This window comes from Manacus candei, unplaced genomic scaffold, assembly GCF_025592945.1.
Source record: "Manacus candei isolate 608988 ecotype Guabito, Panama unplaced genomic scaffold, ASM2559294v1 h1tg000041l, whole genome shotgun sequence".
NCBI lineage: Eukaryota > Metazoa > Chordata > Aves > Passeriformes > Pipridae > Manacus > Manacus candei.
This window is the reverse complement of record NW_026138089.1, coordinates 9,168,977-9,188,581: the sequence shown is the minus strand read 5'-3', so window position 1 is coordinate 9,188,581 and position 19,605 is coordinate 9,168,977. Positions and strand designations below refer to the sequence as shown.

Below are 19,605 nucleotides of genomic sequence, written 5' to 3'. Positions count from 1 at the left end.
TTTGTCATAGACTTCACGTTAAGCCAATGCTTGGATAATGCACAGCATCCAGATCCCTATTCTCCAAACAAACCAGTAACATCATCCGTAAATATAACTTACCTCCTAGTGTTGCCGTTTTATTACTGAAATATGTCTTAAAATAGTAAAAGAGTATTTTAAAGTATTATTCTTAAGTGCACAATTTATCTTTTGCTGCAATGTACAGCAATCAAAGAGCAGCGACTTTGTAACAGGAGCAATGGTCCTCCAAGATGGTTGGCCAACCTGCTTGTCCCCTTGCATGCCTGCTGTCCTGAACTTAATGCACTATCTGCTGCTGGCTCCGGGCATAAAAACTGACTGATATCCCATTGACAGAAACAATAATGTGTTTGTAACTAGTAGTTAATGGCAGATTGACAAGCACAATCACAGGAAGTAATAAACGTTTCACGGAGCTAGCATGTGACGTGACTAGCACTGGTCTCCTGCGCGTCTAAATACAAACGGGGCAATGACCCTATTAAAAGAAGTGGTTCCAATTCAGTGATGTATGATAACTAGATTCCCGGTGAAATCACTATCACTACTCAAACACGATGCCAAATGTGTTTCCTTCTATGAATTAATTTAGTCGATACGCCACTACCTCTAAAAACTGTCGTATCATTACAGCAGCTGAATGCACTAACAACTACAGTTGAGTGTGTACAAGAGTACGTACAAAGAAAAACATTAGACTCCCCTACCAAAAAAAAAAAAATCAGTCTCTTTCAAATTTTTCACACAACGTTTAAAAAACCAAAAAAAGGCATAAAAAGAAGCTTAATTTAATGTCCAATAGTGAAAGAATTAAAGTGAAGCGAGTGGAAAAAAGCACATCGCAGCGTATCTCATAAGTGATACACTTATCAACCCAACCCTGCAATTCCAGCAGCTGGTATAGAGGCTCCCAGGACCAGAGAAGAAAGCCTGCTCTAACTGACAATTCCCACACAACTTTAACAACAGCAATAAAATTATTCATCATTGACAGGGGTGCAAACGAGAGCGGCACCAGCCCTCGCATGCTATTACTCGTGCTGGCGTTTATTTATGACTTCAGGAGGGGAGGCAGCTAGTTGTTTTTACGGGGCTTTTTTTTTTTTTTTTTTCTGCCCGAGCAAACGAGAAAATGCTCCTAATAAGGTTGGTGGAAGTGCAGCGGCTTCTTAACAGCACCAGCTCTCGTGAAGGAAATGAAATAAAGTATGCTGTTACTATCTCAAACGCGGTGCCGGATACAGGCACCGAGAGCACTCCCGGTGTTGGGGCTCAGCCCCAGCCCCCGGGGGACACAAGGGGCCAGCCGGGGCCGGACAGGGGACTCCCGGGACCTCCCGAGTGCCCCGCTGCCCCCGGGGAGAGGCTGCACCGCCACCGCTCCCGCAGGCTGAGGTTCGACTGACCCGCGGCTGGCATCGCGCTGCCCTCCTTTTTATTAATTCAAAAGAAAAAAAAAGTATTTTTATGTCATCTCCAACAAAGCGCGACACTCCCACATAGGAAAGCCTCCGGCTCGGCGCCCTGCCTACAAGCTGAGCGCATCGCGGCGGGCGCGGAACCCTCGCCGGGCAGGACTGCAGCCACGCTAACCCAGAGCCCCGGCCCCGCGCCTGTACGCACAGACAGGCGGACGGACGGACAGACGGGCAGGCGAACGCTCCCCGCCACCCCCCCGGCACACGTGGGCGCCCCGTCCCCGCGCAGCCCCTCCTGCCCCGCACTCACCGCGTAGCGCAGCGCCGGCCTCTCGCTGAACACCGAGTCCCCCATGGGCGCGCACGGACGGCGGAGGCGCCGCTCCCTCCACACAGCGCGGCGGCGGCGCTGGGCACTGACCCGCCGTCCGACGGCGGCCGCGGCTGCGCTGCGCTCCCGCCTGACAGCCTCCGGCCCCCGGCGCCCCTCCTCGCTACTCCTGCCCGCACCCCGCCCCCGGCTGTCCCCTCCCCGCGGCGGGAGCCGGCAGCCCCTCGGCAGAGCGGGGCGGCAGCGGGAGGAGGCGGTTCCCGCGCCGCTGGAGGGGGGGCGGTTTCGGTTCTCCCGCCCAGGCGGTGCCTCCGGGCGGCGGGGCCGCTCTCCCGCCGCACCTGCGGGGTGACCTGCGGGGTGACCTGCGGGGCCCCCGGAGCGCCGAGGGGAGGAGAGGGTGGCTCCTTTCCCAGCTCTGGCCGTCCCGAGCGGTCCCTGAGATCCCGCCAGGAGAGGCGCCCCGTTGGAGGCGCTGTCCCGAGCCCCCGACCGCTCGGGAGCGGCGGCTCCATCCGCCCCGTCCCGCAGCCCCGGGGCAAAACATCGGGCCAGCCCACGCCGGCCCCTGGCAGCACCTGGAGGCGACGACCTAAAGGTGAAGGAGAGAGGGACAAATAAAACATAACTTTTCCTGTTCGTGTTTTTGTAACGCGTGCTTTGGGTGAACTGGCTCACGATTCTTTAACGCTGTAGACTTGAAGAGCAAAATGCTATGTCACAGCCTATTTGTTATTTTATGAATACGTCTTTACACGAACGGTCGATCAAACAAATTCGTGGAAGGAAAATTGCATTCTGCTGTGTTATAATTAGTAGTGATTTCTGTGTGACTTGGCTGGGGAGATTATGGCATCTCCATCAATGGAAGTGTTTAAAAACCTCCATCAGTTAGGCATGGCCTCAGCAGAGCCTAGGACAGGCTACATGATTTCCTGAGCCCTCTTTCACCTTTTTAATCACTTTTCAGTACTCTGCACAAATCTTAATTAGCACAGTAACTCCTCAAGTTACTCTCAGTTGTTCTCTGAGGAAGCGGCTTTATTGTAGTGCTGCATGACATATATGTAATTAATGAGTTTTACTGTTTCCAACCTACAATCTAGGCAAACATGTTCCCACCTCATTGCATTATCTCTAAACAAAGGTAACATAGTACTTTAGTGGGAAAAGAAAAATTATTTTGGAAAAAAAATGTGTAAAATAACTCAAAATACATGCCGGAAGGATAAATCAATTGAGCCAAAGATTTTATGTGCTCTGATGATGATGTCCTGTACTCAACGAGCTTCCAGTTATGGATCTTGCATGGATCTTAATTCCTATTGCAAAGGAAATCATCTTTTAAGTGTTCCCATGGACAGTCAACTTGGCGTGAACAAAGAACACAGTATCTGCATTTACCAATAAAGTCCATTTTTGTCTCTCGGGTGAACAATCTGTGCTACTCCCGTTCCTGGAAAACAAGGCAGGGTAGATACTTGAGCAGTTGCAGAGCATGTATTGGAAAGCAGCACCCAACAAAAAGAAACCTTACAAATCATCAGGATCTCCAGGCAGGCAGAAAAGAAGTTTGAAAAAAATAATGGGATCTGAGTGCCTGGTTTTCCCTCCCAAACTTCTGCTTTTTATTTCAAGGAGATGTTTTGAACCGGAGAATTCTACATATATCACATGCTCTGATTCCTTATGTTTTTTCCTCTGTTCTGCACGTTTCACCACAGAAAGCAGGTGAACAAGTTTGGGAAGAGGTTTGCAGGACTTCTACCCTTGAGCTCTATAGCATCGCCACCTTTTTCTGACCACATTAATGCAAAAGGAAATATTAAACATTACAAAAGGATTAAAACAGGGAGGTTGTTTCTAATAAACACCCCAAAGTGAAAAGAATAGTATGGAGGAGAGCAGAAACCCCCTACTGGAAGGTAGAGAAGAAGCAAACCAGCACAGGGAGAGATGCAAAACTTTGAGGAAACAGAGTAATTCAGGAAAAAGGAGAAAACCACAAAGCCAGGAAGATGAAGAATGCCCTAGAGGGAGAAGCCAGAGAGGGGAAGGACTAAAGGTGAAGTTTTGCAGGTCAAACTCGTTTGGCCTAGAAATTCATTGCCACCGAAAAGGAGAGTCGGGCTCCTGTTAGCCCTCTTGGTTCCCAACTCCCAGCTGCATGCTGCCACTGCCTCCCTTCCCTCTGCCTCCGTGCTTCTCACAAACCAATATAGCAAATGGAGCACACAGTTTCTTTCCATTTAGCAGGCTGAATCAGTCCTTTGAGGGAGCAGATGAGTGCCAGACCTGGCACAAAGGAAATCTGGAGGCTGTCTAGTTGGGAGCAAGATACTGGGGGCAGAAAAGGTGCACGCATGGAAGCGCTTTGCAGTAGTAACACGTTCTTACACTGGTGCAGCTAAGAATAAAAATAAAGAATACAAAATCAGGAAACTGTAGTTGAACTTTTTACAATGACAAGGAAGGAGTTATAGGCAGAAATGTACAGTTTGGGGGGGTATCAACCCAGAAAAACACAGGCTTATTAGATTCAGTTTTGTTCTGTACACACAACATAAAAAATAGGAAGAAAATATTTTTAAGTGTCTTCATGTATAAAATCTTAAATGACTTGTTAAGTTGCAGCTATCAGAAATTCTACAGTAGAGTTCAAGATTTTTGTGTACCTAGTAACAGAATTTAAAACTACTTGTGATTACAGAAGGTGTTTTCAAAGGCCAGACCTCAAAACAAAAGCTTTCTGGATTTTGATCACAAGTTGTTGTGGCTGTGACTAGAAAGCTCACTTACACTGTATTTATGATGGCCAAAGAGTCTACCTGACTTCAAATTGCACAGGATTTGGAGCACACCCCAGTCTGCAGTGAGCAGTAGCACACTGAGCTGTAGTAGTCAGTTGCCTGCAATCATGCTTCCCTCTTTTAAGCCACTTAGCAACTAGGATTAGCACACAGATCTTTCTCGCTGCTCTGATTACCTTTTACCCTTTCACATTACATCCTTATTCACTTATGATTTATTTATGATTCCTCTCTGACTTCCTTCCAAACTTCCTTCCTCCTTTACTTGCCTGATAATTAGAAACCAAGGAATACGTGCGGCTCACTTTGGGAAGTGTAAACTTTCCAGGTCAGCTTCTCTTAACAGATGATATGAAGCATTGCAGTAAATTTCCTGCATATTCACTCCAAGACAACTCAAAAAAATTCTAGAACTAATTTTAAATAATTTCTATTGTATGAGGTACTGCTTCCTTGCATTTTTATTAATGCTTTCCATGGTTCCCATTGTGGTTGTTCCTTATACAGCTTTAAGGAGCTGGAATGTGTGCTTTACACCTGCAAAGACAGATTACAGTAACAACTTCCCTCCTATTCCATTTATCATTTGTTGTTGACAACAGAAAAGAAAAATTAACAACGTTCCAGCTAAAATTTAGTTGCTTTCAACACAGCAGCTGGGAAATGAGTAGGTAATTGAATTTTACCTACCTGATCATTAATGAAGCCAGGTTTTGTTTTTCCAGAATTACTCTGGGAACTGAGTGTTTTCTCAACAGTAATTGCTATTAAACAAAGGAAAATAGTTTTACAGTTGCAGACAGCACACAGTTATGAAACCAGGGAGAAGTAACTTCTCTACTTCTCTACCACAAACTTCTCTTGGAACTAGTGACTCAAGCTGTCTGATGTCACATCAGATGAGGTTGGAAAAAGTTTTCAAATCCACCCTGTAACGGGAGGGCAGCCAGCATGGTCCTTACAGCAATAATGAATTTGTCTCACCTAAATGTAAATATCTACAATCTCCATCTCAGCTTATCACCCTAGGCTCCATAGGAAGAAACCCACACATCTGGTGGACAATGTATGTCACTCCAAGTAGGCATCTAAAATAAGGCACATAAATTGAAGTGCCTGCTTCATTCAGGTGGGAGTCCATGACAATTAGGTCAGATGGCTGCCCTTCAGGCAGAAAAGTCCTTAACAGTCTCACTGTCTTGGTTTCTTCTCATTCCAAAAAGCAAGGGCTACCATACCTATCAAGTGAAAACACAATAGATATCTTCAGGTGAAAAAGCTTCAAGAAAGCATGAAGGTCATGTTGTGTTTGACCTTTATAACAGCATATGAATGCAACTCCACACTGAGCTAACTCCAAATCTGGAAAAGACTTGCCTCTGTGGCTGCTGAACCAGAGCCAAGAGTGATACTGGCAGCACACTTCTTCCTCAGGGAATTAGCACTTTTCTTATTCTGGCCAAATATTCATTCAGTCATTACAAGTTACAGTTTAAGTCTATTTCTCAAAAAGAAGAGAGAAAAGATTACAGATAAATATATCAAATGCATAAAGCTTGAGAAACAAAACCTAGAAACTAAGGAATCAGAATTTAGGAATAATACGCTGCAAAAATCTTTTGTTCAGAACTTCTTTTTAGGTGTTTATTTGCTACCCATCAAAATATGTTGATAGTTTCTCACCAGTTTGTAACAGAGCTTAGGGAAATAGTACGTAATGCCCATGAAGAACGAAGTGCCCTCTCACTCGTGGAGATGCTTCTTTACAACAGTGACGTAAATCTTCTTAGACAAAAGAAATCCTATTTAGAAAGAACTTGATCACTGTGATTTCCTAGATGTTTGAAAGCCGTTAGGATGTCTAATACACTAGAAGGGCGTGACCCTGTTACTGCTCTCAAGGAGCTGTTGCCCAAGTGTTGCTCCTGCTGGTGGGGAAGAAGTTAGCACCTTATTCCTGGGGAGCAGGTACAAAGCATCCTGTCAAACACCTATCTTGTGCTTGCACTAGGTGGAGCAAGCTGAGAGGAACTGCATCCTGTGCACACCTACAGAACGTTCCCACACGGTCCAACTCTGAGAAGCCCTCGAGGGCAAAGTGGACTCCAGGTTACTAACTCAAACCTGTAAACTGTGCTGTACATTGGGCAGGAGGAGCAGCTTTTCTTAGGAGTGGCATCTGTAAGCATCTAGAGGAGGACCCTCCACTGTTCCCCATGCCCTTTGCCCGCTGTCAGCCAGAGCTGCTGGAGTTGCTGCTGCTGCCTGATGAGGCACCAGCTGGGAAGGAGCAGCAGCAACACAGACATAGCCCTAGGGGAAGGTGAGAATCAAAACAACATGCCCTGGGGCCAAAACCACTTCTTCTGGTAAGCACTCCATGTAAGAAACAGACAACTCATGGAGCAATCACAAGGGAAACCTTTCCCTAAGGTAAAAGATGTTGGCAAGCATCCAGGAGTTTGTTAGTACTGGTGTGCTACCAGAATCTCACTCAGGTATTTAATTCTAGCTATCACATTGAAATTTATTCCATTCAATAAATCACTATACTGTTTAAGTTATAGGCTCCTGTATATATACTGTATAATTTGTAGGTCAGTGATGTCCTGTATGTGATTGTGCATATTACTGCACTATCAGTTAGCAGCAGCATGGCAAAGAAATTTAATCTAAAAGACTTATATTTTAGAAAAAGGTTAAATTACTTTGCATCCCTTTCATTTGCACATTGGTCTCTATTTCCAGCATCAGTGAAAATTCACTAGAATATGTTTAAACTAAAACTCCAAATTACTAACCTGTAAATAAAAAAAATTTCCCTAGCACATAGCACAGAATAGTTTGTCAACAACAATTAGCATTTGCCCTGTGGGTCACTAGAATTCACTTGGGTTTTAAAGCTGCAGAAGAAACTACCAGTTATCTTGCCATCCTTTTCTCTCCTTAGAGGTACAATTTAAATAAATGGGACCACTCACTGTTTCACGTGAAGATAAATGACAGGGTTTCAGGCCTAATTTTTTTTTTTATGTTTGTTTTTCCTTGTTGACACAGAACAAGCCAAAAAGGTAGATAGGAATAAGGGAAGAATATAAGGGGGGAAAGAAGGGGAAAAAAAAGGGAAGTAAATGTAAATTCCAGGTTGACATCCTTGTGGGTGGGTCCCTTCCAACTTAGAGTATTCTGTGACTGAATAAGTTTGGTTCTGTGACTCTGTGAGTATCAAAACAGCTTAAGGGACTTAAGCGTACAAACCAAAAACCTCAGTGAAGTCTCATCTCTGCAATTTATACACATCTGGGAAAAATAACAATTCAGTGGAAGATTTTTTTAGTTCCTGAAAGTGGGTAGATCTCCATGTATTTCCTTCCTTGTTTATCTCCTTGCAACTCACATTCACTGTAAACTGCATTACTGGGCTGAGCTCTCACTAGCAATTATCCCTCTCCCATAAATATCTTCCAGGAACGGGAGAGAGAGAAAAGCACAATTTTCTTTCATTACATATGACTTGTAGAAATTGCAGCTATATAAAAAAAAAAATTAAAAGCACTAACTTGAAACAAATCAGATACAGATACATGATCTGCTTGCTCTGACTAGAAAGAATAATGCTTATCAACGCACGGGCTCCTATGTAAATTTACCATCTGAGTATTTGACAAGAATTTAGGAGGACGAAGGGCTCTTTCAAAACCCGAAAGTTTATTCAAAATTGTTTCACAAATAGTATGGGACTGTTAAAATCCATTTAGTCTGTAGAGTAATAACTACAAAATAAACCTCCCAAGAAGTAACGTGACTACTGTACATTTTGATTTAATGTTGTAATTCATAAACCAGTTTTGTAGTGTAAAAGTAATTATTTCAAGACTGGAACAAGACCAAGCCTCTTGTGACCAACAATAATAATATTCATAATGTTAACAAACCTCTTCAAATGAAGTCATTGTTTAATACACTTCAGGCTATATGTGAAGTGGTTACAAACATCATGTTTTTGTAGTTGTCAATAATTTGGGGATCATGTAAGCAGATGGACCTCACATTCTTCTGTTCTGGATTTCAACAGTAAATTAAGAGTCAGAGTAGTATTATTCATAGTATTCACTGGAGATGGTGGAAAAACTAGTGCTCCAGCTGAGAAGGAACTTTGCTTTTCAAAATCTGACTTTCGTTTGATTGACTCTAAAGCCAACATTTTCAAACTTTTTGTGAACTATGAATTCTTATACTTTGTTTTTCAGTCAGAAAAAGACAAATCATGAAGTAGTCTGCTTGGTTAGCAATGAGCCTGACAGAAATTCCTCTTTTCTCTCAGCCCTGGGGGAGCGCTCATGCAAACTACCCTTGGAGTGACAGTCCCTGGGAGGCATCCCAGTACCTCTCTGCTCCAGGGCAGGGAGCCTGGGAAGCCAGAAAGGCAGCCTGAGAATTACTATGGAATTAGGATTTGCCACAATCCTGTGACACCCTGAGGTCTTGGCACTGACAAGCTGCAGGGCCGTGCCATCTCCAGTGGTGCCAAGCCCTGGCAGGCAGCCTGTCCTACAGCCCGGGAACTGATGCAGAGCAGTTATGCCAGGCAGCCTGCACTAGAAATGGGAACCAAGAATTTTCAGGACCACTGTATCAGGGTTTGGATCACTGGATGGACTTAACCAAAGATACATACTCTTGAATCAGACCCAGACCTTGGGCTGTGGGACAGCCCAGGAGGATTTTTTCACAGTCATAAATCCAGAGTCTTCATGCAGCCTGCTTGTAACTCAGGGATAGTTTTCCTGGATTGATTAGAAATGGATTCAAGGAGTTGCAAATGAAATATTCGAAAGCCAGCAAATCAACTTTTTTCCACTGGAGTAAATTCATACTCATTAGCGTGATTAATGGCTTTTGAAATGTTTCTTCTTTTGTATTTATAAAATGGAATCATATGCAATATGAATTCCTTATGAGGTATTTTAAACTTGTATATATGACTGTCCACCGGGTTAATAAGGCATTTTTACAGCGTGCTCTAGCAATTTACATTCAGGGTCTGGTGTTACTGTGAAGAACAGATATGGTTACAATTTCAGTGTATGGTTACAATTCGGTGTATGGAGTCTGAGGGCTTCAAGCAGTAATGAGTTTTATTTGAGCATCATTTTCCCTGACTGTAAGTTTATTGTTGTTTTCACCTTGAGGCTGCAGAAGCATCAAAGCATATTTGTTTTCTAGTAAGAAACTTCAATCACCTAATGATTCAGGCATAAAAGTTCCCCTGACCTGTCATGACAAGTGAGAGAGACTATGAAGGAACTGACTTCAGCACCCAAGGGGAGATGGAGAAATGCAAGATCTTAAACACTCTGGATGACTCTTATCCTAAGTCTAAAAACACTGTAAAGTAGTTAGGAAAAAATCAAACAACCACCAACAACCACGTCCAAGTGTTCCAGGTGGGACTCATCTTCACATTCAGACAGCTATCTATCGGTGTCTATGCATGAGTTAGGCATTTTGGTCCCCATTACAGTCACTGAAGACCTACTCTATACAGTACAGATAGAGCTGAAAGCTCTTTGGAACACAGCAGTCTAAAGCAGATGCCATGTTTGATCTGCTGAACACATTTCCAGACCAAGACGAGTAACCAACTCTATGTGCCCACCTGTAAAAGCTGCCATTGCAGACACGTCCATGTCCAGAGCCCTACAGCAAGCTGTGCTACACAAAGGTAGTAATAACTGTGTTAAAGATCTTTAGTCCAACTGGCTGGATAGCCTGTTTCAACTGTCATATGTTCCTAAAATATAAACCAACACAAGTCGGAGTTTGGGGAAGGGATCTGTAAGAAGGCCTGTCTTATATGTCCAGGCAAAACAGATTAATACCTTACCCAAGAGGATCCCTGGACTAACTCGGTACTTAGCAGTGCACATTTCTGAAAACACAGCCTAGTAAACATACAGCAAAGATGTATTTACTGTACTTTTGTTCTCCCCTGCAGTAGTTGGGTCAACAGTTGCACCAGATGTGACTGCTGCGCTGTAAATATGGCATGCTGCTCTCACAAATTAGTCCTCATGCCAGAAGAGCTGAGTTTCACTGAAGGGTTATATTATGTTAGTGCTCAAACTGCTTCCCAGTTGTATTCAGTGAAAGGGTAAATCACCCAGCACTTGGGCATCTGACGCTCCCTGTTACCTGGAAACTGGAGCTCTGACTACAAGCACTGTTGAGAAAGTGATTTGAAAAAAGCAAGAGGAACATGAAAGCACAATTCATATAAGACATGCACCATCATCCAAGCATTTCTCCAACTGCAGACCCGTATTGTTTTAAGCTACAAGATCCTTTACTGATAGAAATATACTGAATCCCTCGTAGCTATCTCCAGTATATCCCAAACTGCGGCTATTCCCTTTGCAGGGATGGGAGGAAGGTGAAAGCAGAGCATAGCCCACAGCCTTCCAGATCCATAGATCCAGAGGTGGTATAGCTGCAGTGCTGCTAAGCAATGACTCTTAAACTAATCTGGGAGGAGAAGATTCCCCTAGGCAAAATAGCTTGGGAAAGGCTGGGTTGTATAAAAATGCTGGTCTATTCTCAGGCTATTGTTTTGGAAAAAAGGTAAGCTATGAATTGAAAGCACTGCAACTATTCCTAAAGAATCTCCCACTAGTCTGCTCTTCTTCTGCAATAAGGACACCCAGTTCCTTTGTAGTTAAATTCTTCTCAAGTGACTTGTATTGCTTTAACTGTCCTGGTAAGACTCGAAAAAATGTAAGTACAGGAGAGGCCTTGGAAAGATTCACAGCAGTTTTACACTAACTTGACAATACTGGTGATCTCAATGAAGCCAGAATAGGAGAAAGCAGGAATAATGCAGCAGTGAGAGAGCCATGCTATTCCCCCCCCCCCCCTTTTTGTCCTTCTCCCTTGATTGAAACATCGAGGGGAAATCTTGGAACTGATCCTGTACACGATTTGTGCTCCTAAAGCAGAGCCAGAATGCTGCGAGCCAAGCGCCGGGCTGAGTATCCAAACTTTTACTGTTTATATTGAAGCATATATTTGCTGGGTGCAGGAGTTTGAGACCACTTCTCCCCACACACCAGCTGGGAGGTATCAAAGCCCTTCGCACTATCCACCCATTCACCTCCAATTAGACCAAGAGTTCACAAGATGCTGAGAACATCAAAGTGTTAAGGAGAAGGAATTCATCCACACAGGACAAAGAATTTAAGCTGTTTACAACTTTCTGCTCTCTGATGTTTATTACAACCCCCCCCTATAAAATCTGCCTCCATCTGCGGTACCTTGTAGCGACAGAGTTAATGAAAACCCAAGCTGCATTCCAAGGATGGCAATACAGAATGAGAGCGACCTCAGCATTGTTTTGCTAAGATCTCGAATTGCCAGTACTGCAAAATGAAGTAATGCACTCTGTCAACATGTAGTATGTTCTATAAATGGGATTGCCTGTTCATCTATTAGTAAAACATTCAGAAAAGCACTATTTGATAGGCGTTAGAGCAGCTGACTGCTTGCTTTGACTTCTTTCTTAAGATTTATCTGAAGTGTGAAACTGCTGAAAATCTCCCGTGAGTAAAAAAGACAAAAATATATAAAAAAATAATTAAACATATTTACAAACAGCCCTTACTTTATGTGTCTGGTCTTGAGTCAGCATTTCTTTATCAGCAGAATTAAATCTGAAGTTAACTAAAGCACTGAATGCTGAAAACTGATTTCCATGGACTTCAGTATCAACTTATAAAACTGTTATATCTTTTTACAAACAAAAGATTACCCTATTAGTTAACTTAGAAATCTCAGACAGTTTTTAAAAATGTATATACAGCTTCCAGATTGAATTTTGCTGATCCAGGCTTCTTAGGAGGAGTTTATGGAGCCAGACTTGTCATATGAGCTATTTCTATAAGCCTCAGGTAAATATACACAGGGTTCGTGTTGTTAGAGAACGTATTTTTTTCTCTTCTAAAAAATTTAAGTTAATCTTAAGCAAAAACAAAAGTTCATTCAGTACATTTTGTATTTGTTATTTTTGACCCATTTTGGGAAGTATTTTCCTTCCACAGATTTGGACTGTCCCTGCTTCTCTCCAACTCACTTTAACTCTTTCATTTCTTTTACCACTCTGCTTCACAGTCTGCTGCTCTGGTCTCTTGAGTTAGAAACAGCTAGATGGCACAGCTGGAGAAAAAGAAAAGGGTTTCAGTTATTTCCTTCTCCTTTCCAACCAGTAGGTTTCATGCCTTCCCTTTCCTTCATATCTCCTTTAACTCCAGTTTCATAGAAAAGTTTGATCTGTATTTGCAAAACCAATTAGAAGTGTCAGTTTTTACTCATGTAGCTGATGCAGATGCAATTACAGGGATCAAATGGATATGTTTTATTTTCTTTTCCATTCAGAATTGCTGTGGCCATCTAAAACATTACTAGAATATCACTCTGTAATAACATGGGTCTCCAATTTTCAGAAAGTTGTAATTTGTAAACTCAATAGCCAAAGCAGTATCTCTTATTTAAGATTTTGGTTTAATGTTGCTCTTTCAGTGGAGTATCGCATAAAAATTTAGCCATAAAACTCAGACTCAAAGAGTCAAAAGTACACTAAAGTACTCAAAGACAGGTATCAAAGTCAGAAATCAAAGGATCTGTATCTTCCTCTTCAGGTATCCATAGGCCTGGCAGCAAGATGGGGAAATGTCCCTCCCCTTGGTTTCATCTATACCATCTCTCCATCCACCATTGGTACTAAGCTGAAATTTTCAAAGCAATTCATTCTTTTTCCACTAAAGTAAGATACAATATGCTTACTACAGGTAAAGGTTTGTAATTAAGTTTGCTAAGTCTTTCTATGACAGAGAATGTGAGAAAAGGTAAAGCAGATAAAGAATGAAGACATGGATATGGCAATACAACAGGGATTACCAAAATTCTTGATCATTGGCTGCAAATGGACACTTTCATATGATCGAGAGCCTTCATGTGCCCAATGCCCCCACCTCAAGGGCCTTTTGGAGCAGGCTCCAATGCCTCTTGGAGCAGTTCTCAGAGACGAACACACAACGGCCAGGAGCTCCCACTGCTCCTCTCTGAGACACCCCTGAATTTCACCAACAGCTGGGGACCCAGTCAACCCAGCAAGGCTGCACAAGCAATCACTGTTGGCTTAGCTCTACTCACAGCCAAGGATGTGGATCAGTCCCTGTGCCAGCACAACTTCACTGCGGGCCTTATGATAAAATTTCGGCACTTGAAATGCCCCATGAGGACTGCAGACTGGCTACAGCCCGCAAGAGATTCCAAAGAAAAGAAGAGCAATGTTCACATGGGGACAGACCCAGGTAGGTTGTCTGAGGGGAAAAAAGGTAGATTGTCACTTTTTGTTGGTACTTATGAGAAGGCAGGCAGCAGCAGTTTGCTGATGATGATGCCCAGGCCTGGTGGTGTTCTACAGAACACTCCAACAAAGGACACGAAACGACAAAGTCATATCTGAAAACTGCCCATGACAGACTCTTCTGCTCCCTCTGTACCCTCTGCTCCCAGCTGTACTAGCACAAGAAGTTCTCTTGTGATCCTGCTTAAATCATCACTGTTCTTACAGAAATTACTGATCCCATGGGTCCTCAGAGAGAAAAAAAATTATGATATTCCTTATTTAAGCAAAAGCATCTTGGCTTATTTGAATGGTTAACACTGGTAGTTGGAGAAGATTTGACTGATTTCTTGCTTAAACCATAAGCATCCAACTTTCACACATCCTGGTCTCTTGGTACCTCTGAGACCTACAGGCACAGCACAGTGATGAACAGATGGTTGCAGTGACCTGTTCCATCCACCTAGAGGGATCCATAAGGCAATGTCTGTATATGTCTGTCTACAGTAATAATACAATGTCTGTATTATTCCAATAAATGGGATCATTTTTAGACTACTGTGGTTACCCTACTGGTTGGCAAATGAATGCTCTTGGTATTGTCTTTAATTCAAAAATATTTTGAAACATTTAAAGTGCAATACAAATCTCCCTCTTACTCTTTATTTAATCACAGGCTGCAGACAGTGGCTATGATTCAAGGTAGCAACTAACTACTCACATAGTTTTGAGTATGTTTGAGCATGGAAATGATAACTATGGGATTCTTGTGGAAAATTGCTTCTGAACCAAAGGCGGAGGAAGCTACACACCTCTGGATGTGATATCTGCCATATCAAAGCTATGCCTGCTACCTACAGGATGACCTCAGGTCCAGCTAAGGGTCTCAGATGGGGCAGCCATCTCTCAGGCTCATTATTTCAACTGGACAGAAAGCCACATAGGAAAGCTTTCAATATTGCACCTTCTGTCATTATCTTTTATCAGTTTCTCTGCATTCACCTATGAAATACCATCCAATGAGCAGAGTGTTTTGCTTTGGGCTGTGCAGTGTGTAATTCTGCCAGAGGTACCACAGCACAGCAAATGCTGCAGGAGGTACCAGTGCATGAACCCGGGTGCCCACTTCATGAAGGCTAAAAAGAATGTGTCAGTTCTGCTGCTGAAGGACTGTCATGACACACAGACATGGTGGGAATCCAACCAAAGCTAATGTAGGGCAGCTCTCAGCAGAAGGGAGGAGAGCATGCTGTGTCTGCAGTGAACTGGAGCCACCGATGTGCCTCAGCCTCAGCTGCAGCTGGACTATAGCATTCCTCTGGAGCTCATGTAATTCTGGAGGCTTTTCTGTTTATTTTCTTAACAAAGTTTTGTGGACTTTTTAAGCGGGGGAAGGGATACTCAAACATTCCCTTCCCTCAGTTTTAAAAAATCAAGATTCAATTTTGTAAATAGATATAAGAAAAAAATCTCTGTTAGAACCTACCAATCCTTTAAGATCTGAACTTCATGACTTAGAATCTTTTCATGTTTTTAACTATCACATTTCTTTTCAGTTGAGTATTATTAAATGAGCAACACCATTATGGCAAAATTGGTATTATTGTAATTGAATAATATGAGATATATCCAAAGGAAAAGAAATTAAATGAATCGCTCTTCTTTTGATCTAAATTCATAAGTTAAATCCAAATATCTAAGTGAACTTGACAGTGTCTGTCACTTTGTCTGCAAGTAAATTCTTACATCTTCCCTACAGCACTGGAACATAAAGGTGCCAGTATGAAGATAAGCGCTACACATTATACAAAACAGCAGTAAATTAATGCCTTGTGTTGTAATGGAAAATCTCAATTTAAGATCTGAAGAGCAGTAAGAGAGAGAAGGAAGACTTGTAGCTATGATTTTTATCATAGCTGGTGGGATTTTTTTTCCAAATGAGGTCACGGAAACAGATTGGAGAACTACATTTAAGAGGCTCCTCCTTCCCAAGCACAATAGGAATAAGCCCATCATTCTTCTTGTGGTTCAAACTATTCAAAATTAGGTGGCTCTTGTGCCCATGTCACTGAGGGTGGAATTTGTCTTAGCAGAGCGCAAAAAACCAAACAAGGTTCTCAATGAGAAAGCCCTGAAAAGATATGATATCTATATGACAAGTTAGACAAAGAGTATGTGCTGCGTTACACTTTTCAAACACTCCTGCCATTGAGACCCTGTACAGACTCATGGTTGGCTTAACCCATCTGGTGGTGGGCTGACACTACAAAAGTTGTCCTGCATCCCTCTTCTCTCCTCATGTCCATCTACATGCTCCTGGTTTTGTGGATATATGGCAAGGCTGCTACTCCAAAGGAAAATTAGTAGTCTTATGGATTAATTTTCTGTCACATCAACTACCCCTGAGGTCCCTCAACTGCTATAGCTGTTGAAGGGAAGTGGGAGGAATGGATGATTGCAGGTTGCCTTTAACTGGAGTAATTAAATCCTCAAACCAGAGTGAATAAACCTTTTGTACCACTGTACATCCACTCTTCCCAAACCCTGCATATTCAGAGCATATTACTCCAAAAAGAGATGACACTACCTGTTGTTCTTCCTTTCTACAAAAAGACAGACTCTATCAGCATTAGGAAATAATTCAGTTGTGGAATTCATTGTAACAACTGTTAAAGTCAGGAGTGAAAATGGGTATAATGGTTTGAAAACTGAATAGACAAGTTCCCGACCACCAGTGGCTATTAAACAATCTCACTCAGATTATTGTGTAGAATATTGTATATTGTACAGAAGACCCTAAATCACTAACCACAAGGGATAGGAAGACCCACCTTATGTCTTATACTTCTTAATTTTTCTCCTACACTTCCTTTAATCATCATTCCTGCCTATCATAGAAAACAGCATTAGGGTGTCAGGGATCCTCTTGATCTCAGCCAGTATGCCAGTTCTTATGTGGATGCACCTACATCTCACAGGAGTTTGGCACCTCATCTGTAATCACTGAGTCCCTCACAGGAAAGCAGTGTTATCACTACCATTCTTGCCATGCCACTAGCAAAACTTTACAAATGTTGAACTCCTCTGTAAAGAGTTGCTTGCAAAATAAAGCCTGAAAAAGGGACAAAAAAAGGAGAACCATGAAGCTGAATATCTTCAAAAAACACTATGGCTGCAAAGAGAGTTGCTTTTGGACCAAATGAAATCAGTAAAGATGACATTTTTAACTAAAAGGATAAATAAGAAAAATACTAAGAGGAAATATTAATTTTTAAATTAATGCATTTTAGATTTCAAATTTGATTTAAATTTCACCTATTAGCTTAAGCTTTTGCATAAAGATTCAGGTTTAGACAGATCAACTTTCTCTGCAGAAGGGGCCATTAGTTCTCATTATGCTGGAGGGGATGCAGGCAGAGGTTTTAGTACTGCTGTTCACTGGAGCCCCCGTTCCAAAGGACATTAATGGGCCTTTTACCCTAGAAGGAAACCAGGATGCCATAAAAACATATCTGCAAATGAAATATCTGCTCAAGAATACTCTGGAAGAAAGATGTTTTCCTTAACCTGAAGACAAAGGATTGGTGTGAACTCAGCTCAGATATGTCTGATCATGTAGGATCATGAAACACGGTCCTCTCATGTACAGACTCACATTCAGAGAGAAAGACCTTTGGCAGAATGGCTCTTCTGACTTTTAGTTTTAGTTTATCGTAGATGGGGAGTCCCAAAACCAGGCAGAGTATAGTTTGACAGGCATTCCCTCTTGAATCCTGAATCCCACCCAAGTCCCATGATCAGCTGGACACCCTCCTGTCTCCCTAAGACACAGCCACTGCAGGGCAGACAGTCCCTAGAGAAAGCTCCACACCAGGAACAACAGCAGGCACATTAGGAGCAGCAAAGCTTTCAAAGGTGTGTTACAGAGCTGGTCACAGAAGGCATGAGGGGGTCAGGAAGAATAGAAAGGATAGAGTCTGCAGACAGTTTTGGCACCCACAGCCCATGGAGCATACTTACCGACTGGGAAGGAGAAAGGCAGTCCTATATTTAGCTATAAAGGCAGATAGGCTCTCTTAAGAAATGCTCATAGCTTTGATCATCATGGCTAGGCTTCGCAAACGAAGATCTGGGGACACAGCTTTGAAAGGTTAACACAAAGCAACAGCCTTGTCCCTGCCCTTCTGTAAGAGGCCAGCAGCAGTCCCTGCATTCCGCCACTGTCACCACCCTCTCTGCTCTCTCGCCTCCCAAGTGCTAAGGCTTGTCACAGAAGCCTCTGCTCGCTCTCCCACAGAGCCCCACTCATTTATTGCTGCTCAGACATGCAACACCCATGCACGTCTTGGCCACTGCCATTTTTGATCACAGACTAGGAAGGAAACACAACTGTTTGATAATTTTATAATTGGACACTAAATTTAGATTATTCAGGCTTGTTGTCCAGAAGCAAAAGGGCATTTTGTTAACCCATCACACTGCAGAGTTTGCAAGTCAGATAATTTGTAGTCTGCTGAAGACACAGACCTGAACTCAAGTCTTCCTGTTGCTCTTTAAAGCTATTTTTGCTGTCTAAATGCTAAGGATTCAGAAAAGCTGCACAATGCACGTCACAACTCTACTCCTTGTTTTCCACAGACACATTTCTCTCCATCAGGAGCCCATGGCAGCGAGGCAAAGGGAAGGCAGAAAATTGCAGATGTTTCCCTTTTGTGCAGGGAAAACAGTTTCGAAGAGCATAGGGGATGGAGACTGCTCACTCTCCACACATTTTGGAGCTTCAAGGAAGGAAGGTGCTCCTGGTTGTCCTCCTTCCTCTTGGCTGCCAAGCCTGGGGAGGCTTTAACATTGCTGTTTGACCTCCGGCATTCCCGCAGCAGGGGACAATTGAAGCCCAGAGAGTGATGTATTCTGCCTTCTTGGATGCCTGATCACAGATGTGATTTCCACCTCCCCGGCATTCTCCTCACCATTACACAGACACATCTTGTTCATGCAAGCACAGAAAGACAGGGAGCTGACTGGGAAAGCCTTTACCTTCACAAAAAAATTTGCTTCTCTTCCAGCACCTAAGGTAAATTATCAATAGCAAATCTCAACATTTAGTAATTTGTTTTTAATTTAAGGGAATCTCCTGACATAAAAGTTATTTTTTTAGTATGGTGAGCACTTTTTGAGATAATATGGTGTTTCAATGAAGACCAGCTTTTCCACAGAAAATAAAGTTTCCTTAGACCCAGACCCACTCTAAGAACTAAGGTGGTTTTCAGCACACCAAACTCCACAGGTGATGCAAATCCTTTCTTTTTTTCTGACCGATCTTACATATTTTCCCTAATGGGTTTTGATAAAAGTTTGGCTTGAGATTTTTTTTCCTCTCATCAACATAACTTTTCAACACTGAATTTTCTCTTGGAAGTCACAGGTTTTGCTAGAACTATCCAAGGCGTTTTCAGTGCTCCAAAACTGTAATCTTCCACAAACTGCAATAATCAACTAGTTTAAAATTCCAGATCATTCATGAAAGCAAAATGTAAACAAAATTAAATGCAGATTTACCCTTGACACAAAGATATTTGCATAACTGTCATCATTAATTCCTAAACTTAGTTTGAATTTGAT

At 42.6% G+C, this 19,605-nt stretch overlaps 1 protein-coding gene across 4 annotated transcripts in view; it reads right to left on the bottom strand.

The window, feature by feature from the left end:
* The window catches only part of ARHGAP6 (Rho GTPase activating protein 6), a 322,124-nt gene that overhangs the window by 158,059 nt on the left and 144,460 nt on the right, over positions 1-19,605 (bottom strand). The window contains exon 1 of one of the 4 annotated variants that reach the window (XM_051794926.1): positions 1,753-1,916. The exons of the other annotated variants lie outside the window; for them this stretch is intronic. Within the exon in view, the coding sequence (XP_051650886.1) occupies positions 1,753-1,797 (45 nt within the window). The 5' untranslated portion in view covers positions 1,798-1,916. Of the gene's footprint in view, positions 1-1,752; positions 1,917-19,605 lie in introns of those variants that run through there. 4 annotated transcript variants of the gene reach the window in all.